The 22,963-nt window shown below is 42.8% G+C and overlaps 1 protein-coding gene across 15 annotated transcripts in view; it reads left to right on the top strand.

Moving 5' to 3' along the window:
- Window positions 1-22,963, top strand: part of RIMS1 (regulating synaptic membrane exocytosis 1) — a 548,264-nt gene that overhangs the window by 238,377 nt on the left and 286,924 nt on the right. For all 15 annotated transcript variants that reach the window (XM_073569361.1, XM_073569354.1, XM_073569342.1 and 12 more), the window contains 3 exons: window positions 14,221-14,344; window positions 16,041-16,087; window positions 17,715-17,827. In XM_073569361.1, coding sequence (XP_073425462.1) covers window positions 14,221-14,344; window positions 16,041-16,087; window positions 17,715-17,827 — 284 coding nt within the window. The remainder of the gene's footprint in view (window positions 1-14,220; window positions 14,345-16,040; window positions 16,088-17,714; window positions 17,828-22,963) is intronic.

The following is a 22,963-nucleotide window of genomic DNA, read 5'->3' as shown; positions in this document are numbered from 1 at the left end:
AGAGTTCTCTGATAGGAACATCGTATGATTTTGTACTCCCTGCCAGAAGAGTAAGGCCAATATAAGCATACAGTTCCTCTTTTGTTATATTTTTCCATGTTTTTTTTCTTCCTGAAGCGATACGTTTTCCTTCTAAGTTAGTACACAAAACTACCTCATCTACAATATCATCTGGAAAAAATTTACAGAACATATCTCTTTTGGACAAGAATTGTGGAATTCCTACAGTTCCTTGAGCAACTCTTACAATATTATGTGATAGGGTTCGTCCAAGAACCTCAGCAGTACTGTTCCAAAAAATATTAGTTTTGGATGTTCTATTTGTACGTTCTGCTGGATCCATTACTTCTTCTTCATCTGAAGAATCACTGGACGATGAAGTAGAGACATTAGCTGGTGGCATGTACTCTTCATCAGACAAAGAAAGTTCACTGTCTTCATCACTATCAAAAATGATTGCTTCGATTTCTTGGTCAGTCAAACCCCTGGATGTAGACTGTGCCATTGTAACCTTAGATGTCAGTAAACTAAAATGAAAAAAAAAAAAAAAAGATTACAATCAGGGTTGTACATTCTTTGTTAGTGTGTGTGCTAAGGGTAAAGTGCAGACCCCTCCTCTCACCTTCAGCAGGTCACCACTTTCTTTTAGGTGCAGTAGAAGCTTTTGGATTTTTGTAACTCAGAAAGTTTCTTTTTCAAGAAGCAAGAAAGCTGACTCCTTCCTCCAAAGTCTCTTCAGCAAGTAGCACACAATGAACAGTGTTCAGGACCTATGATGATGTCAGAGACGCATGACGTTGTGAGGGAGCCTCCTTCCCAAGATCACATGACCATGTAGTCAGGCAGAATTCACACTCTTCATAGCAACAGCAGAGTCATAAAGATTGAGTCAAAGTCTTCCCCAGCAACAGTGAAGACAAAAAGACTTAGGATCACATGTAAACCTAGTACGGGCCTAAAAGGCCCCAGGTATGTGAATATGGGGTATTCACAAAAAAGAGTTGTTATACCGAAATGCCTGTAACATAAAAATAAATGAACAGCTGGAAATGACAAACAACTATATACCTGAGGAATACCTAGAGTTTCAAAATTCTAACTAAAGTAATCTTGCAGAAAATAGAAAACATTTAACAGGGCGGGCCTGCGAGGCCCCAGGTATGCGTTCTAGGGTTAATTTCCACTGTATCATCAGGTTAGGATCAATGTTTGCAGAGAATACCAAAAAGGGATTTAGCATACATATAATTAAAGCAGACCTTTCATCTTTATGGATCTTTAATGAACACCTTAATGATTGCATATACAGAAGCTTCAATCTGAGATGCTATATTTTTCTTTTGTCATGAATAGCTTCTTCATCAGGCAATGTGAATGCAAAATCATGGAAATATTCTAAGGCTAGTTTCACACTTGCTTTTTTTTGCAGCGCGTTTTTCCCGCAAAAAAACGCATTGAAAAAACGCATACATAAGCATACAACTGCTGCGTTTTTTTCAAGCATTTTTATGAGCATGCATGAAAAAAACGCAGCGTTTTTATGCGTTTGTATGCGTTTTTAGCGCGTTTTTACCGCGTTTGCGTTTTTTTCCAACATTTTTAGGTGGCCCCTCACACTACCCAAACCATGACTTTACTAACCCTAACCCTGACCCTAACCCTAACCCTAACCCTGACCCTAACCCTAACCCTAACCCTGACCCTAACCCTTAACCAAATCATACTTAACCCTAACCCAAACCCTAAACCCTAACTAACCCTAACCCTAACCCTGACCCTAACCCTAACCCTGACCCTAATCCTAACCCTAACCCTAACCCTAACCCTAACCCTGACCCTAACCCTAACCCTAACCCTAACCCTTAACAAAACCATACTTAACCCTAATCCTGACCCTAACCCTGACCCTAATCCTTAACAAAACCATACTTAACCCTAATCCTGACCCTAACCCTGACCCTAACCCTAACCCTAACCCTGACCCTAACCCTAACCCTGACCCTAACCCTTAACAAAACCATACTTAACCCTAATCCTGACCCTAACCCTGACCCTAATCCTTAACAAAACCATACTTAACCCTAATCCTGACCCTAACCCTGACCCTAACCCTAACCCTAACCCTAACCCTGACCCTAACCCTAACCCTAACCCTGACCCTAACCCTTAACAAAACCATACTTAACCCTAATCCTGACCCTAACCATGACCCTAATCCTTAACAAAACCATACTTAACCCTAACCCTGACCCTAACCCTAACCCTGACCCTGACCATAACCCTAACCCTAAACCCCCTTAACTAACCCTAACTCTAACCCAAACCCCTAAATTCCATGGTTTAAAAAAAAAAACGCATATGCAAAAAAACGCATACATGAGCATGCCAGTGCGCACATATGCGCATCCATAGGCTATAATGGCCATTTTTAGCGCAAAACGTGCGCATATGTGCGCATGCGCTTTTTTGCAGGGCCAAAAAATGCAACATGCTGCGTCTGGAAAATCCAATCGCACACCCCAAAAAAACGCAGCGCATGAAAATCGCATACATGCGCTGACCAGTGCGCAGGTATGCGCTCCCATGTTAAATATAGGGGAAAAAACGCATGTGCAGGTGTGCGTTTTTTTCCAGCGCTAAAAAACGCAAATGTGAAACCAGCCTAAGGGAGAATGCTGAGCCTCAATCATAAATGGTGTATATGTGTATGTGTTCATGTGTGTGTAATAAAAATATATATATATATATATATATATATATATATATATATATATATTTATATATATATTGCACTGTGTATATAAATGATACATGTGTGTCTGTGTATAAACATACCTTTTTTGTTTTTAAGTGTATTCATATACATGTGTTCATCTTTTGTGTATAGAGTGTTTTTTTTTAGATTTGGCTATCTTAGGATCTTAGGAGTATACAGTATCTGTTTTTTCAGGTAACTATTACTGTGCAGATTTATTAGGCAACTTAATAAAAAATAAATATCTACCCATCTCACTTGTTTATTTTCACCAGGAAAAACCAATATACAATAACAACACAAAATTTAGAAATAAACATTTCTGACATTCAAAAACAAAACAAAAAAAAAATAAGTGACCAATATAGCCACCTTTCTTTACGATGACACTCAAAAGCCTTCCATCCATACATTCTGTCAATTGCTTGATCTGTTTACGATAAACATTGTGTGCAGCAGCCATCACAGCCTCCCAGACACTGTTCCGAGAGGTGTACTGTTTTCCCTCCCTGCAGATCTCACATTTTATGAGGGACCACATGTTCTCTATGGGGTTCAGATCAGGTGAACAAGGGGGCCATGTCATTATTTTTTCTTGTTTTAGACCTTTACTGGCCAGCCACGCTGTGGAGTATTTGGATGCATGTGATGTGATTTTCTTGAACGATTCTGACTTCTTCCTGTACCACTGCTTGAAGAAGGTGTTTTCCAGAAACTGGCAGTAGGTCTGGGAGTTGAGCTTCACTCCATCCTCAACCCGAAAAGGTCCCACAAGTTCATCTTTGATGATACCAGCCCATACCAGTACCCCACCTCCACCTTGCTGGCGTATGAGTCGGAGTGGAGCTCTCTGCCCTTTACTGATCCAGCCTCGGGCCCATCCATCTGGCCAATCAAGAGTCACTCTCATTTCATCAGTCCATAAAACCTTAGAAAAATCAGTCTTAAGATATTTCTTGGCCCAGTCTTGACATTTTATCTTATGTTTCTTGTTGAAAGGTGGTCGTTTTTCAGCTTTCCTTACCTTGGCCATGTCCCTGAGTATGGCACACCTTGAGCTTTTTGATATTCCAGTAACATTGCAGCTCTGAAATATGGCAAAACTGGTGGCAAATGGCATCTTGGCATCTTCACGCTTGATTTTCCTCAATTCTTGGGCAGTTACTTTGCGCCTTTTTTTATCAACACGCTTCTTGCGACCCTGTTGGATATTTGCCATGAAATGCTTGATTGTTCGGTGATCACGCTTCAAAAGTTTGGCAATTTCAAGACTGCTGCATCTCTCTGCAAGACATCTCACAATTTTTTGCTTTTCAGAGTCCGTCAAATCTCTCTTCTGACCCATTTTGCCAAAGGAAAGGAAGTTGCCTAATAATTAAGCACACCTTATATAGGGTTTTGATGTCATTAGACCACACCCCTCCTCATTACAGAGATGCAAATCACCTGATTTACATAATTGGCAGTTGGCTTTCAAGCCTATACAGCTTGGAGTAGGACAACATGTATAAAAGGATGATGTGATCAAAATACTCATTTGTGTAATAATTCTGCACCCAGTGTATATATAGTGTACACATTTAATACATATGTCTGTGTAAATAAACATACAGATTTTGTGTGTGTGTGTGTATATATATATATATATATATATATATATACACACATATGTGTTGCATGTATATGTTCATGTATATAAACATAACCATACTTGTAATCGAGATACTATCATCCTCTCCCAAGTCTTCATTTAGTTATAAATTGTAGATGATGGTGCAATAATTGGTGTTCCCATGGGATATTAGTTTGCACCATAATAAATAAACATCAATAGGTAACAAATTAGTCTTGCTGCTGGTGCCTTGGTTAATCTTGCTAAGTAAAGGCTTTTATTTGCTGGGTCAGCACTTGCTTTGTGTTGTATGTCTCTTCCAGGATGTGGTCAGCTATACAGAACATTTGCTCTCTAAACCTTAAGCTCTTATACCTCATATCAGTGTCTAGTCCTTCCAACACATAAATAATCTGATGATAAAAGAAAAAACAGCCAATAAGATTTTTATGATAAATTACAAATTTAACACAATCTATCTTTTTTTTTAGGCTTTTAACTTCTATACCTGAGTGGACACAGCCCTTTGTCCCCTGGTCCAGAGCTATTAATCTCTTACAAGATTTATAGGGAATCTGACAGCATGATCCTCCCCCGACTGTTTATATGTTATAGGTGTTGTTTCTGATTGTCATCGATACCTTAACTTCTGCAACCTGTTGCTCCCTGACTGCAAAATCAATGTTTTCATTCATTTGTGAATGAGGCCTAAGTGCTCAGTAAGAGCAGTTACCAATATTTTGCCTCTTTGGCCAGGGTCACACTTGCAAGAGCGATGTGAGAAACTCGCACGAGTCTTGCGTCTCAATACCCGGCACTGCCGCCGGCACTCGGGATCGGAGTGTGTGGCAGCATGTATTGCTTTGCAGCTGAACGCTTTGGTCCTGAGTGCCGGCAGCAGTGCTGGGTTTTGATGCGAGAAACTTGCGCAAGTTTCTCGCATCACACTCGCAAGTGTGACACCGGCATTTGGCTCTATTGCCCACCAATGCCCACCTTTCCCTGCTTGAGTGACAGCACACTAGTTTAGCAGTCAAGCCAGTGAGCTTATGTATGTGTGACATTATTCTTCAGAGAGCAACACAGCTATATAAACAATTTGGAAGGTGTGGGGAGGGAAGGGTGGATTTTCTGACAGATTCCCTTTAAGGCTGGGATCACACATGCGAGAAACACGGCCGAGTCTCGCAAGTTAATATCCGGTACTGCCGCCGGCACTCGGGAGCGGAGCGTGCAACTGCATGTATTGCTATGCGTCCGCACGCTCCGATCCAAGTGCCGGTGGCAGTGCCGGGTATTAACATGGGAGACTCGGCCGTGTTTCTCGCATTTGTGTGATCCTGGCCTTAGTGATAATATTTTTCCCCAATGTTCAAGTGGATTAGTAACAATTTAAAGGATAGGTCATAAATGGTCAATCTGTTCGTGTGCCTAGTGCTAATGATAAAATTATTGGGCTGAGACACTGGCTAAATTGCCACTGCTTTTGCACTGAATTTCAGTTCCATTCATTTGACTGCTGTTGATTTTGGGTTTAGCTGCAGTACCAGGCACCACTGCATGTACAGAAACACCACTGGATCATGCACAACGATGTACCAGTCTTTGAATTTTGCAAATTCATGGTGTTTCTAAGGGTTGGACACTCACTGATTGACCATCACTTTATATTCCTTTAAAATGATAAGTGATTTCTTTAAATCTATAGCTAGACTCATCCTCTATCATTGATTGACTGCTTTCTGTGTATGCTGCACATAGGCAGAATGTTGTCAGTCAGCGGAGGTAGCTGAAGCTCATGAATAACAAGGACTGCACAGTGCGAGCTCGTCTTTGAGAGGACTAGCAGAGCTGCAGCAAATAAACGTGTTTTATTAAAACTCCAGCAGGAAACCCAGTAAGGTAACCAGGGTCTCTGTCACTCGTATAAGCTGCTCTCAGATGTGTCAGCATATAGCAGGTGACACGTGTGTTAAGTAATCACCTACATATGTAGCAATGTTTAACTAAATGATCGGTGTACCAAAGGCATGTGCTTGAATAATGTGGCTGTAACTAACGCCTTTAATGTTTTTGGCGGCTGCCTCTAGCGCATGCACAACCCTGCCGGCGTGCACTCCTGCTGGGACGCAGGCGCACTATCCCAATACAGTTGTTACGGGATAAGACATACCCTATCTGGCGGTTATCTACTTTATAATTGGTTAACTGTTTTACATCTGCACCAATAGCTTCTGGTGTTACATAGAAATCGATATACTGTCCTCATACACGTTATCAGGGTTTGAAATGAGACATGTAGCTAAACCCCCTGTCTTCTTTAAGAAAAGAGGCTGTAAAATTGTAACCTTTTATTGATTGCAGATGTGACAGGAAAGGGTGAAACTATAGGATGCAATAACAGGAGCATTTCAGAATATATAACTGCACAGAGCATAAAAATACAGATAGTTTGCAATACACAGTAACATGAGGTAATACATAGCTAACATGAGGTAATACATAGGTACCGTGAGGTAATACATAGGTACCATGAGGTAATACATAGGTACCGTGAGGTAATACATAGGTACCATGAGGTAATACATAGCTAACATGAGGTAATACATAGGTACCGTGAGGTAATACATAGGTACCATGAGGTAATACATAGCTGATGATTACCTATTTAATACAACAAATGTTGTAAACGCAGGATTATAACACCTAGATAGTGCTTACCAACCATGCTTAGAGCAGGCTGTTTAAGAAGCATGAAGAACACAAATGGGGTAGTTTCTCCTAAGACATATGGAGGAATAATGGCTGCTGTTCCCCTCACAGTGTCATAAACAAGACTATGATGTAACAGGAACAATCCCACAATACATTGCAAATTAAACTAGAATCTATGCATTAAACGGCCAGCAGGTGGTGCTGTTACCTTACAGTATGAAATATATGAAGGATTAATACACACAAAAATGACTTTCTCGACAGCAATTATATGGCTGGACAGAACAATCAATGAGAGGCTGGCATCAACAAACCCAGTCAATAGTCAGAGGTAGCTAGAATTAGTGGTACCTACGGTGTATTGGGGAAGTGAAACAAAAACTACAAGTGAGGATGATTCTACACCCTGTAAGGAATAAGCTGGACACGCTATTGAGAAAACATTTCTCTGGCCCAGGAAAAACAGAAAACGCAAAATCTGGGATTTCTAGCTAACACGATCTTTTGTCAGGTCTTTGACAAAGTGGTTCAATCTATCACCTGGATTTGTGACTCACTACATGGTGTGGGGATGTGACTCGCTCAGGTGCAGCGGGAGACAATCAGGAGACCGGTTCTTCCAAAGTTCATGAGGTTTATTTCTGTCATAAACCATAAAACAGCGTATCACCAAAAATAGCCTCTAGCTTAGGCAAACAAAACATAAACCTTCGTGGTTGCAGACTCAGACCGCGAGTCTCAGCACATGCTGGGAGGTGTAGTCCTCCCCACATACAGCTCCCTGGTTCAGGAGCAGGTCACATTATAAGGCTGTAGCCACACCCACGTTCCCAGCAGCTGACTGGTCACATGACTGTGACCTCACCACAGGTCCTTCAAACAAAAACAATAACAATATCTGGTATGCTTTACTTCTGCCTTACATTATGGAGATAAGCCATTTATGAGACACATATCTCCCATCAATTACACGACCCTTAGCCCTGCCACATACCTCCCCCCTCTGCCTAAAGCCGTGGGGCTTGGCACTTTCACCTACCAGGCAAGGGATTCTGGAGAGGGCATCGGCATTCCCATGTAGCTTCCCAGCCCTATGCTCTACATGGAAACTGAAGTCTTGTAGGGCTAAGAACCAGCGGGTGACCCTAGCATTCTTGCCCTTGGTTTCCCTCATCCACCTGAGTGGGGCATGGTCGGATATTAACCTAAACTTCCGTCCCACCAGGTAGTACCGTAATGTGTCCACTGCCCATTTTATGGCCAAACACTCCTTCTCTACAACTGAGTAATTTCTCTCACAAGAAGTCAACTTCCTACTCAAGTAGAGAACAGGATGCTCCTCCCCACGTATCTCTTGGGAAAGGACAGCTCCTACCCCGACATCTGAGGCATCTGTCTGGAGGACAAATTCACGTTTAAAGTCTGGGGCCACCAAAACGGGCTGCTTACAAAGAGCTCCCTTCATTTCTTGGAAGGCTGACTCTGCTTCTTCGGACCAGCTGACCATCACTGACTTTGTCCCTTTAAGCAGATCAGTTAGAGGTGCAGCCATTGTGGCGAAGTTTGGGATAAACCTCCTGTAATATCCCACAATCCCCAGGAAGGCTTTAACTTGCTTCTTTGACAGAGGTCTCGGCCATGTTTGAATTGCCTCCACTTTATTGATTTGGGGTTTGATCTCGCCACGCCCCACTACATATCCGAGGTACTTGGCTTCTTCTCTCTCCAAGGCACACTTCTTCGGGTTTATTGTAAACCCCGCCTCTCTTAGAGCGTCAAACACTGCTTGGACCTTTTCCAGGTGAGTCTCCCAGTCCGGGGTAAAGATGACGATATCATCCAGGTATGCGGCAGCGTATAGCTTATGAGGTGCAAGGATTCTATCCATCGCCCTCTGGAAGGTTGCTGGAGCTCCCTGTAGGCCAAACGGCATCCGGACATACTGGAAGCACCCGTCTGGTGTGGAGAATGCCGTCTTCTCCTTGGCTTCCTGTGCCATGGGGATCTGCCAATATCCCTTGGTCAGATCCAAAGTGGTTATGTACCTGGCAGGTCCAAGTCTCTCGATGAGCTCATCAACGCGTGGCATGGGATAAGCGTCGAACTTGGAGACCTCATTCAGCTTCCGGTAATCGTTGCAGAACCTCCAATCACCATCAGGTTTTGGGACCAGGACAATCGGGCTCGACCAGCCGCTCTTCAGGGTCTTGTTAAACCTCTCAACAAGGCCATCTGACTGTGGATGGTACACTGAAGTCCTCAGCTGGGAAATTTGCAAGACTCTGCACAATTCTCTCATCACCTTGCTCATAAAAGGTGTCCCCTGGTCGGTCAGGATCTCCTTCGGCAAACCCGTCCGGGAAAACACATGGACCAGCTCACGGGCTATACTCTTCGCAGAGGAGTTTCTCAGGGGAATGGCCTCAGGATAGCGTGTGGCATAGTCCAGGATGACTAATATATACTGATGGCCCCGAGCTGATTTAACTAAGGGACCGACCAAGTCCATGGCAATTCTCTCAAATGGCACCTCAATAATGGGCAGTGGCACAAGAGGGTTCCGAAAATGAGATGTGGGGGCAGTTAACTGACATGTCGGGCAGGACCTGCAATAGTTTACTATTTCCCGGTGACACCCAGGCCAATAGAACCTCTGTACAATCCGTTCCTGGGTTTTTTCCACCCCCAGGTGTCCCCCCAAGATGTGTGAATGGGCCATGTCCAACACTTTTCGTCTATAGGGGCCTGGTACTATTAACTGCTCTGCCACCTCCTCCCTTATTTTCGTGACCCGGTACAACAATTCCCCACTCAACATAAAATGGGGAAACCTTGTGTCTGCTCACGGCTCTTGTGCAACCCCATTAATGACGGTGACATTGTTAAAGGCTTCCCTTAGTGTGGGGTCCCTATGTTGGGCAGTCCCAAAATTCTCCCCGGCCACCCCTAACTCCGGGATGTCAGGTACAGGGGACCCTTCCTCTTCATCTCCAACAAGGACACATAAAGGGAACTCGTCTGCCTCTGGTGGTGGCGATACCTCAGTGGGGTGGATTGGTTCCCTGCTCTTGCTAGCACACTCAGAACCCATCCCCCACAGATCCCAAAACAGACAGAAATCCCGGCCAATAATTATGGGATGCAACAAGTCTCGAACAACGCCAACTTCATGCGACTCGGTGCCATGCGCCGTTTCAATCTTCACCCTAGCCATAGGGTAGTCCTTTGCATCGCCATGTATGCACCGAACACCAATCTTTTTACCCGGGAGTATGTTTAGAGGAAAACTGGCCCTCACAAGGGTCACCAAGCTCCCGGAGTCCAGAAGCGCCATTACTGCTCGACCGTTCACCTTCACGGGACACGCTTGTGGCCCCTTGTTAGGTAGCGAGTTCACACTGCAAGCTGGATATGCGTAGTATGAACTACGGCGTCCCATGCTGCAGTCCATCTGCTCGGTGGTCTGGGGACAACGGGCCGTTATATGTCCTGGCCCATGACACTTCCAGCAAATAACACCCGAGGGGACCTTGGGCACCGCCTCCCCCGCCCCTTTTGACCTTGGACGCACCACCCCTTTTTGTGACTCTGCCCCCTGCTGGGACCCCCAATATGGAATGGGCTGCTTCCCCAAGGAACCTTCCATCCCCTGGTATCTCTCGACCAGCCCAACCAGTTCATCAGCATTTTGGGGATCACCCTGGGCAACCCAAGTCTGTAGAGGTCTCGGCAGAGAATGCACAAACCGATCCATCACAACTCGCTCTACCATCTGTGCAGGGGAAGCCGACTCTGGCTGCAGCCATTTCTGGACCAGGTGCAATAGGTCAAACATTTGGGAGCGCGGGGGTATGTCCCGGTGATAGGCCCAGCAATGACCTCGCTGTGCCCTGGTAGTCATTGTTACCCCCAAGCGTGCGAGAATTTCCGCTTTTAATTTGGGATACTCTCTGGCATCTTGTACCGTCAGGTCAAAGTACGCCTTCTGGGGCTCCCCCGTTAGGTAAGGGGCCAGTACCTCCGCCCACCGCTCTGGCTGAAGTTTTCCCTCTCAGCCACCCTCTTAAACACCGTCAGGAAGGCCTCCACATCATCCTCAGGGGTCATTTTTTGTAATGCGCGTCTTACCGCCTTCTCGACGTCGGTGGCATCAGCCCGACCTGGGGTTTGGGCGCTCGTCCTGCCCTCCTGGATGGCGGTTGCCAGAAGCTGCATCTGCTGCCGTTGTTCCTGCTGGCTCTGCTGGAACTGCTGCCGCTGCTCCTGCTGGCTTTGCTGGATCTGCTGTAACAACAGCTTGTTGGTTTCCTGCTGCAGTGCCTGGGACTGGACCAGGTGTTTCATGAGGTCCTCCATGATTCCAGGCAATGCTTGTTGCCCCGCTGCAAACTTCACCCAGGACATGCAACAACTGTCTCAAGTCTCTGCTGGGACCGCTGCCCGCACGTGTACCACCAATTGTGGGGATGTGACTCGCTCAGGTGCAGCGGGAGACAATCAGGAGACCGGTTCTTCCAAAGTTCATGAGGTTTATTTCTGTCATAAACCATAAAACAGCGTATCACCAAAAATAGCCTCTAGCTTAGGCAAACAAAACATAAACCTTCGTGGTTGCAGACTCAGACCGCGAGTCTCAGCACATGCTGGGAGGTGTAGTCCTCCCCACATACAGCTCCCTGGTTCAGGAGCAGGTCACATTATAAGGCTGTAGCCACACCCACGTTCCCAGCAGCTGACTGGTCACATGACTGTGACCTCACCACAGGTCCTTCAAACAAAAACAATAACAATATCTGGTATGCTTTACTTCTGCCTTACATTATGGAGATAAGCCATTTATGAGACACATATCTCCCATCAATTACACGACCCTTAGCCCTGCCACAATGGATACACTTCTCACCACCACCAGCCTGACTCCAGATCACTAAACTCCCAACTCTTCACCCTTTCCACCTCTCAGATTATTTAAAAAACCTCAGTTTTATCACCCTTGCTTATGTCTAGGAGGCATCACCCATCCACTCCACACACAAATGTCCTGCTGCAACATGTTGTGCTCGTCTAAAGCTGGAGTCACACATAGCGACTCACCAGCGATCCCGACAACGATATCAACATGTCAGGATCGCTGGTAAGTCGCTATGTGATCGCTGGTGAGCAGCTTCACCAGCTATCAGCACAGCGACGCCGAGCGCGCGGCATCGCTGTGTTCGTTAGTTACCAGCGCGCTGATGCAGGGAGCTGGTAACTAGCGTACACATCGGGTATCCAAGGGACGCACGTCCCTTGGATACCCGATGTGTATGTTAGTTACCAGCAGATCGCTGGTCTCCCACCTTTCACATGCAGTGATGCGTGCTGGCCAGCGGGAGACCAGCGACAAAAGAAATGTCCAGCAGTTTCCTAAAGGAATCGGCGATACCGGCAGGGGGGCCAGTCGCTGATCGCTGTCACACACAGCGATCTCGCTGGTGAGATCGCTGTTGTGTCACAAAACTTGTGACTCAGCAGCGATCTCGCTAGCGAGATCGCTATGTGTGATGGGGCCCTTAGGCAGTCATTTATAATCTTGCCTGATGAAGATGCCTCTGTGCTTCCAAAACTTGCAAATATCATTTGATTTTTTTAGCTAAACCTAAATATCTATATTCAAGATTTCCCTAGAAGTCCTTGTGTCATGGTATATACTGTTTTAAGTATTTACTGTTTCGCTTGGCACACAGACTGTTCAGAAACAAACTGAGTAGCAATGCCGCTCCATTAGAAGTACTCGTAAATAACAATATAGCGTGCTATGGTTGAATGAATAACGATCACAATGTCTGTATCTTGATTGCATCACTACAGATACAATGATATCAGCTTGACGAACTTCATGAAAGAAAGCTGGATAGGTGTAAAGCATGCTACCATACATGTATTGTCTTCATCTATGTAATTCAGTGGCCTCTAACTACACTACTATCCAATCGAAAAAAGTTTTGTCATCCAATCTATCCTGAATGCAGCAGTCATATTTATGTCCAAGCAGTACACCGATTCCTCCACTCTGTGCCATTCTTTCCACTGGTTACTCATCCGCTACAGAATCCAATATATACTTATCACTGTCACACACGACGTTCTCCATAGTTCTCCCTCATCTCTGTCTACCATCCTACCTGTCCTCTCCATTCCGCTAATCACCTAACATGAGCGTCCTCTATAATCTCAACTTCCCACTATAAATTTATCACGCTCTCTCACAAATTTCTCCACAGTTCTGAACCGCCCTACGTCTTCTTTCCCATCTCTACATACCATCCTAACAGTTCTCTCCGTTCCGATAATCACCTGACACGAGCATCCTCTTCAATCTCCAGGTCTTTTTTTCTGCTGCAGAATCCAGTATAAATTTATCACTCTCACCCACAAATTTCTTCACAATTCTGCCCTACATCTCCTCCCTCATTTCTGTCTACCATTCTACATATCCTCTCTGTTCCGCTGATCACCTAAGACTAATAGCCGCTATAATCTGTCAACCTCCTACTCCTGTCTCCAGGACTTATTTCTGTGACAGAATTCAGTATAAATGTATGGCTCTCATTCACAAAGTTCTCCTCCTGTATCCAGGATATCTCTCATACTGCATCAGTTTTCTGGAATTCACTACCCCAGACAATCCGGTTTAATCCCAGTATTCACAGTTTTAAGTGCGCCCAAAAAGCACATTTCTTTAGGCTAGCCTATTACCTCACCTAAACACGTTTATTTAGACTTGCCTATCACCTCAGCTCACTAATCTAAATATCCCCTGTTCTCTCTTCTACTCACTCAGGAGCACTTTGTACCTGTACTTTTACAGACACTGGCTGGTGTTATTTAATGCCCCTATTTATTACACAGATGGCTGGACCTTACATGACAAGCACTTTAGTTTTTGACTTGTTTGTACAAGTATCTTCTGAATTATAAAGTGCAGCGTGATATGTTGGCGCTATAGAAATTAAAATGGCGTGCTCCATCCCACACGGTATTAATAAGAAGGTATTGAAGCAAATCCAGTGTCTGTGCATACAGCAATGCCATGTGCCAGCAAATAGGTAGTGCGTGATTGTAATTTTTCAATACTTCTGTCTGTTCTCCGTTAAAGGTGATGAAGTTCTAGAATGGAATGGGAAGCCTCTGCCAGGAGCCACAAATGAAGATGTTTACAATATAATTTTACAATCAAAATCAGAACCACAAGTGGAGATCATCGTGTCCCGGCCCATCGGGTACAGTATTATTTAGATTTATTCTCTTCATTTATCTATAGATAATAAATTATTTTTTTATATAAAATTTTGGATTAGGTATCTCTTTTTTTGTCATTTTGTAACAGCAGGAACATACATATAAATAACAATAAGTACTTTAAAAGACCAGGAAGAAAAGAGAAATTCTCATTGACATTAGTGGGTTTTATGGGAGTTTCCATAATTTTTTAAATTATTTTAATTGCCATTAAATAGTACTGACACTGTGACCGAGTCCATATGTGACTACTTTAATTCATGGGCCGAGGGATCTTATCTTCATCCTGGTCTCCATCTTCATCCTGGTCTCCATCTTCATCCTGATCTCCATCTTCATCCTAGTCTCAAAAGAAAAACTTATGTTGTTCATCCCTTTTACATTTAAAAGTGACCTGCGTGGTCAAAAAATACCCAAAAAACATTACTGATTTCATGCCATACCTTCCTTATTCACCTTGCTGAACTGCTTTTTAAAAATAGAATGAAAGGTTAGATGACCCCTTCATTGCAACAATGAATTCTTAGTTTCTAGCAATCTTTTTCTATATTCAGCTTAAAGGCTCTGGGCACTTTTGACATGGAAAATATATTTTTGGAAATGGTAAAGGTTGCCTTTACGTAATAAAATTGAGCTAGGTTTCAGATTGCAATTGCAATTCTCTTGTTGGGAAGTGTCTCTAACCACAGAACTTAGTATGCAAATAAATAAATGACTTCACTGGGAAGTCAGCATTGGTATCGATATAGTCTGAGAAGTGCAACGTTCCGATTCATCCCGGACCTTGGTCGTGGCCTAGGCCTCTATGAGGATGAGTTTCTGGTGCTTTATCAAACTTGGCTGTCTCATAATACTTGGATACTAATGCTGATCTCCCACTGAAATACTTTTCTTTATTTGCATACTGAGTGCTGTGGTTGTCTACTATATGCTTATTAAATGAAACCACAGCACACCAGAAGACAGCCCTGGATGCTGGCCACCTAACCTTTCCCGTCTCCCAGAAGCATAGGCTAGATGTAAGCGCTGTGTATTTCCATGGTGTTGCTGTCTTCATCATCAGCAAAGCTCTAATTCTGTACTTTCCTTTCCTTGTGCTTTCCTCCTCGTCTATAGCTGGTTTTCTCTGGCCTCCATAAAACTTAAAGTACTTTACCCACTCTCCACTGCATATCTTTATTCAAAGCCCTACCCATAATGAAGACTCTTTAGAAAGCTACTTAACTTTGCATTCATGAATACTACTTACCAGTAAAAAAAAATCAGTGTAGAACCTTTAAGTTTGGCTTTAAAGTGGTTTTCCAGTTTTGGAAAACCTCTGCCCCAGGCTGAAGTTTGTTTTAAAAAAACAAAGACGAGCTTTACCCACGGTGCCTAATTCAAGCACTGAGTCTGTCAATGCTTTCAGAGTCATTGTTTGTATGGAGCCATAGTAGAGCACCTAATAAGGTGTATGGGTTCTTACTTGACTTCATGCAGAGAGATATGTTATTTGTTGCCTTTTAGATGACATATAAATCCAGCAGAGGAACATTCACGAGATGCTTCATTAGATGCCATAATATGATTTTTCTCTCTTAGAGCTCTCCCAAATATGTCTTTTGTGTTTGTTCCCTCCAGTGCTTTTTTATGGTTGTAATATTTTCTTTTTTTATTGCTTTTACTTATTTCCTTCAGTGACATTCCAAGGATCCCTGAAAGCTCCCATCCTCCATTAGAATCCAGTAGGTGCTCTTTATTATAAATGTTAAAGTAACTGTACAATTTAAAGGTTTTTGATTAGCAAATTATTTGTTTTATATTTCTAAAGCGGGTCACGACCCTTTCTTAATTACATGCTTACCCTAGTACGTTTCCCTGCCTTACTGAAGGCATTTACGAAAAGCTGCGCTTCCCCTATAATTATATATAATAATACATTAATATATTATAATATATATAATAACAAACAGTGACAACTACGTGACTGCTATGAGTACTTGATTTGCCATAATGGAATCCTTCCGGAGAGTCCGCCATCTCGTGGCCTGTCCATACCGTGTCATAGTATACTGACCTACTCACCTGGTTAGGCAGTCTCTAAGGGGCAGTAATTACACATAAGCAGCCACAAGAGGGCGCTCACACATTCAGTGCCTGCACTCTTCCCAATAAAAAGTTGTAGGTAAGTGGACGACGTCCTCAGGGTATTTTCACCGGTTCACATCTGCGTACAATAGGCTTCCTGTTTATTGTGTGGTAGAAAAAGCATCACGTCACTTTGTTCTTTGCTACAAGCACTAAAAAAGTTTTTTCTCAGTTTTTGGAGCGTTTTGTACCACAGAAACATAATAAAAATTATTATAATATTTTAATTAAAATGCATCAAAAACAATTGATGAAAATAGTGTATAAAATTGAATCAAATGAGCAGCAAAAAGCGCTTTTAGTCATGGATTTTTCCAGTCATAAAAATCTACATAAGAAAAACTCATACCCCTGGAGCGTCAGAACTCTGTTCTGTGCTTTAGAAGGTTTCCTTTGACATCCATAGGTTTCTTCATTAGTGGCAATAGCATTGTGTAACCAAAAAGTATAGCTCATACAGTACAATGGTGCAGTATTAGTCCACATTAACTCAACGGGAATACCGCAACACATTGAGAATGAAAAAGGCAGATAAAGAGAACGACAAAGTCTGAGTGCAAAGAAAAAGAATGTGTAATAGGTCTACGAATGCTTAACTTGACACAGCAGATATGTGGCAGAAAATCCACACAGAAAGGCCATGTGCACACATTGAGTATTTAGTGAGTCTTTTACCTCAGTATTTGTAACCCTAAACCAGGAGTGGAACGGTCACAGGAAAAGCATAATACAAACATTTGCACCACTTCTGTATTTATCACCCACTCCTGGCTTTTTCTTACGAATACTGAGGTAAAAAATTCACGAAATAGTGGATGTGTGCATGTGGCCAAACAGCGACAATCACGAGTAGGGAACAGATGTTTAATTCGGAAATTTCTGCTAAAATTTGCCTTGTGTGAATATTTTCTAAAGGGGAAATATTGGCAACAAAATCTGCATCTTTAAATGTATAGATCTCTTCAGATTTCTCCTCTTTTCGTTATAGGGGTGAAATCCGCAACAAAAATCAACAATAGAAATTGAAATGCTGCAGATTTAAAATTTCGCACAATTTCTGGCGTAAAGTTTATATTCTTGGTTTTCCTTCTTACTGTGTAATTACATATTGAATGCCAGAGTAGGTTGATGCCTCCTTATTTTTTTTCAGCCGTTTTATCCATTTTAGTGGTATGTGCAGTTGAGTTTTTTTGTGCCAATAAGTTAATGCACTTTTCGTTCAAGGTTCTAGTTCCTTTGAATCTCAGAAGATGGATAGGCCTTCAATTTCTGTTATATCTCCAACTAGTCCTGGAGCTCTTAAAGATGCACCTCAGGTCTTGCCAGGACAGCTGTCTGTAAGTATTTCACGTTACAACTGGATACAATCTTTAATTTTGTGACCAGGGAATACTTTATAAAGATGTGAGATTATGGCAGGAGAACAGCAACACCATCAAAAAGTTTTACCAGAATCATAATCCAGAGGATAGGACGCCCTGTGACCCCAAAAAATGGAGCTCTGCAGCCCTGTCTAGAACAGAGATGCACATGGTCGACTCCTGCTCCATTCATTGTCTATGGAAGTGCCAAGTACAGCGCTCCTCTAATTCCTGCAGTCCCATAGACAATGAATGGAGTAGAGAGAGCTTTCTCTTCTCGGCTCCATTTAAGTACAGTGGCATGTAAACGTTTAGGCACCCCTGGTCAAAATTACTATTATTATGAACAGTTTAGCAAGTTGAAGATGAAATGATCTCTAAAAGGCCTACAGTTAAAGATGACAAATTTTCTTTGTATTTTAGGCATAAATAAATATATTTTCATCTTTCACGTTTTAAAAATTACAAAAAGAAAAATGGGCAAAAATTTGGCACCCTTAGAGATTTGTCAGATAACTTTGATACCACAATTAACCTGTTAGGGTTACGGCTTGTTCACTATCATTTTTGAGAAAGGCCAGGTGATGCAAATTTCCCATCTTTATAAAACTCTAGCCTCCTTTAACTTTGTGCCAAAAAAAGGCAGCCATGGTTTCTTCTAAGTAGATGCCTAACACTCTGAAAATGATGGAAGACCACAAGGCAGGAGAAGGCTATAAGAAGATAGCAATGCGTTTTCAAGTTGCCCTTTCCTCAGTTCAAAATGTAATTAATATATAGCACTTAACAGGAACAGTGAAGGTCAAGATAGCGTGTGTAAGACCATGCAAAATTTCAGTGGGAGCTTCTCGTAGGATTGCTAGAGAGGAAAATTAGAACCCCTGCTTGACTGCAAAAGACCTTCAGAAAAATTTAGCAGACTCTGAAGTTGTGGTACATTGATCTAATGTTCAGAGACACCTGCACAAATATGGCTTCATGGAAGAGTCATCACAAGAAAACCTCTCCTGTGTTCTCACCATACAATTCATCATCAGAAATATGCAAAAGAACATCTCAGCAAGCCTAGTGTATTTTGGAAACACGTCCTGTGGATCGATGAAGTTAAAATAGAACTCTTTGGCCACAAGGATCAAATGTATGTGTGGAGAAAAAAGGGCACAGAATATCAGAAAGAACATCTTGCCAACCATTAAGCATGGAGATGGATCATTCCTGTATTGGGATTGTGTTGCAGCCAATGGCACAAGAACATTTCACGGGTAGAGGGAAGCATGGATTCAACGAAATTTCAACAAAATTCTTGATGCAAACATAACACCATCTGTAAAAAAGCTGAAACTGAAAAGAGGATGGCTTCTACAGATGGATAATGATCCTAAACACAAAATCCACAATAGACTACCTCAAAAGGCGCAAGCTTAAGGTTTTACAATGTCCCTCATAGTCCCCTGATCTGAACATCATTGAAAATTTGTGTCTAGGCTTCAAAATGGCAGTGCATGCAAGATGACCTAGGAATCTCACAAACTGGAAGAATTTTCCAAAGAAAGGATAAATATATTGAATTGAAAGACTCTTAGCTGTCTAAAGAAAGCATTTACAAGCTGTGATACTTTCATAAGGGGCTGCTACTAAGTACTAACCATGCAGGGTGCCCAAATGTTTGCATTGGCCCGTTTTCCTTTTTGTAATTTTTAAAACATAAAAGATAAAAATATATTTATTTTTGCATAAATTACAAAGAAAATGTGTCCTCTTTAACTTTAGACCTTTTAGAGATCATGTTATCTTCAACTTGCTTAACTGTTCACAATAACAGTAATTTTGACCAAAGGTGCCTAAATTTTTACGTGCCACTGTATAGGCTTTACTGAGCTTGGGATCAATGTGGGGTCCCAGCAATCAGACCTCCAGCAATCTGATGGCTAGTAAAAAAACAAAACAACAAAAACCTCTAATGAACATTTGCCAACATGTAACACAGGTGTGCCTCTTTAACTTATTTTTTTTGCAGGATTCTGTGGTTGCAGAAGATAGTTTATGTACTTTAAATTTCATCTTCTATACTATGCATAAGATTCACAAAGTGGATATGTCTTCTACCTAGGAAAAATGCCAATTGGGCATTAAAGGGAATCTGTCACCAGATTTTTGCTGATTCGAAGGATGTGTTCTTGCTGTAGTTTTGATAAAATCCCTGTTTTATCATCTACAAATTTACCAGTTCTCTGACTGCTGAGCTCTTTATAACCACGCCTACATTACTAATTGGCTGCTTTCTGTGTACACTGTGCATAGGCAGAAAGCTTCAAATCAGTGGTGGTGGCGGGATTATACTGAGCTCATGAATATGGAGGACTACCTGGTAGCAGGTTTATCCACCCTCTAGTTATAATCTCCTGCTTATAAAACAGTGATTTTATCAAAATTACAGCAAGCAGCCCGGTAAGTGACACATCGCTGGAATCAGAGTCTTTGTCTTGTCCTTTAACGGGAGCTGATTCACAATAAAAACCTTGTGCCATCCCAAGTTTTATAACAAGGGGGTCTGGTGACCCGCTTGCTTGTAGATTACCAGTGTGTAGTTTGTGCAGGGTAGAGACACTGATGTCTGGGATGGAGAATGGCACACTAGGATGCGCTCTATGATCTCCATAGCTGTCGTGGGATGATACAGTCACCCTTGTGCTCTGTGCCCTAGGTCCTGAGGGGGTGCTTCTAAATTTTAAATGATTATATATACATTTATAAACCTATCCATGTCTGAATGATATTCACTCAGGCGGAAATATCCTGGAATTATATTTTCTTTTTTGTCTGCCATGTAATCCATTCCTGTGATGCTTATATTAGCTCCATAATGTAACTTGTACATTGCAGGCCACCACTGCCTGTAGGAGAAAGGGTTTTCCTGCTGTGCCTTATTCTTCACTTAGTAATAGACATTACAGCATCCTGAGGGTCTCTGTCCCGAAGGACCGGGTTGTCTACAAAGGTCCCCATGGCCTTTATGATCAACACAAACTGACTGCAATCCCAAGCAGCTACATTCATCTGCCTTTGACTTTCCTTGTAAAAGGATGTAATCCTTAATGTGTGCGATGTTTTGCAGTATTGAATCGTTTGTCAGGTAGGAAAGAAAGACTCCTGACACTTTGTAGGGGTGAATAAAAGGCTGTTCATAATGAACAGTGCTTCAAGATAGGGATGCTTTTTCTACACTTTTTTTTTCATGTTTTTTTTTTTTCATAAAAACAGTTCCAGGATCATTTCCTAGAATTAAAGGAGTTGTCTTGTAATCAGTCCTAACCTATCCACAGGAGAAATGATACACCTTTGATCTTTGCTGCTGAGACACCCATGTGTGAGATGCGTAGCAGTGAGAATGTGCAACCACCACTGCTATGGAGAATTAGATTAAGGCCCGATGCTATCGCATCGGGAGTATAGTGACACACCTCTTGCCATGTTAACCCTCAACATACACACCTCCTCAACACACACTCCTCTCACCATCTCCACTCACGTCCCCCCCTCTTTCACTCCACATACGACCCTTTCTCTGACTCCGTCTCTCATACTCACGCCATCATCGCTGCTGCTCCACGATCCCCGACATCTTCTTCCGCCGGCGCCATCCTGGATCCAGACGTTGTCCACGCCGGCGACATGTTCTTGCGGCGACGCCATCTTGTGTATCACGGGATTTCACGATACTCAAGATGGCGTCATCGCAAGAGCATGTCGCCGGCGTGGACGTCTGGATCCAGGATGGCGCCGGCGGAAGAAGATGTCGGGGATCGTGGAGCAGCGGCGATGACGGCGTGAGTATGAGAGACGGAGTGAGAGAAAGGGTCACATGTGGAGTGAAAGAGTGAGTGGACGTGAGTGGAGATGGTGAAAGGTGAGAGGCGTGTGTGTTGAGGAGGTGTGTGTTGAGGAGGAGTGGTGTGTTGAGGGTTAACATGGCAAGAGGTGTGCTGTGACGTCACCAGTTACAACTGGACGGAAATTGTTACAACCCGGAAGCTGCTTAGCGCATTTATTATTATAGATGAGTGGCAGTGGTTGCACATACTCGCTACCGCTCCGTTCACACAGGGGACTATGAGCCTTCTGTTCTAGTGATCGATGGGAGTCTCAGCTGTCAAACCAAAAGCAGTGATACATTTATCACCTATCCTTTTACATAGTTTCATAGGTTGGAAAAAGACTTGGGTCCATCAAGTTCAACCTTTCTCCACCAATTATGCATTTTGTCACTAAATTATCTATGATCCACAATGCCATCTTTGCTGAGGAAAGCATACAGCTCTTTTTTTAAAAGCTGATATAGTGTCTGTCATTACTACCTCCTGTGGTCGGGGATTCCACAGTCTCACTGTTTTAACTGTAAAGAACCCTTTCTTATTTAGCTGCTTGAATTGCCTTTCTTCTGCCCGTAATGAGTGCCCCCTGGTCCTTAGTATGGTCTCTGGAAGGAATAAGTCATGTGCCAGTCCTTTGTACTGACCACACATGTATTTATACGTGTAAATGAGATCTCATTTGAGTCATCTTTTTTGTAAGCTAAATAAGCTCGACTTTCCAACCTCTCGCTTTGTTTGTTAGAAATCATTTTCACCCCTTAGCAACGGCCACCAGACACGTTCCACTGTCATGCGCAATCACTACATGATGCGGTCTCAGGAGCTGAGTCCGCACTTTACAGCATGGGTGCTGGCCACATTATATAGCCAGCTCCAGAGAATAACTGATGATCAGAGCTAGCACTAGATCTATTTTATTAAATGCTGCTGTTAAAGAAGCACTCCTCCTCCCATCAACGTTTTTATCCTCTTAATATACAGGATGGGCCATTTATATGGATACACGTAAATAAAATAGTAATGGTTGGTGATATCAACTTCCTGTTTGTGGCACATTAGTATATGGGAGGGGGAAAACTTTTCAAGATGGGTGGTGACCATGGCGACCATTTTGAAGTCAGGCATTTTGGATCCAACTATATTTTTTCCAATGGAAGAGGGTCATGTGACACATCAAACTTATTGAGAATTTCACAAGAAAAACAATGGTGTGATTGGTTTTAACGTAACTTTATTCTTT

Source organism: Dendrobates tinctorius, unplaced genomic scaffold (assembly GCF_039654945.1).
Source record: "Dendrobates tinctorius isolate UK_male_01 unplaced genomic scaffold, ASM3965494v1 ptg000024l, whole genome shotgun sequence".
Taxonomy (NCBI): Eukaryota; Metazoa; Chordata; class Amphibia; order Anura; family Dendrobatidae; genus Dendrobates; species Dendrobates tinctorius.
This window is presented reverse-complemented; position numbering and strand designations above follow the sequence as displayed.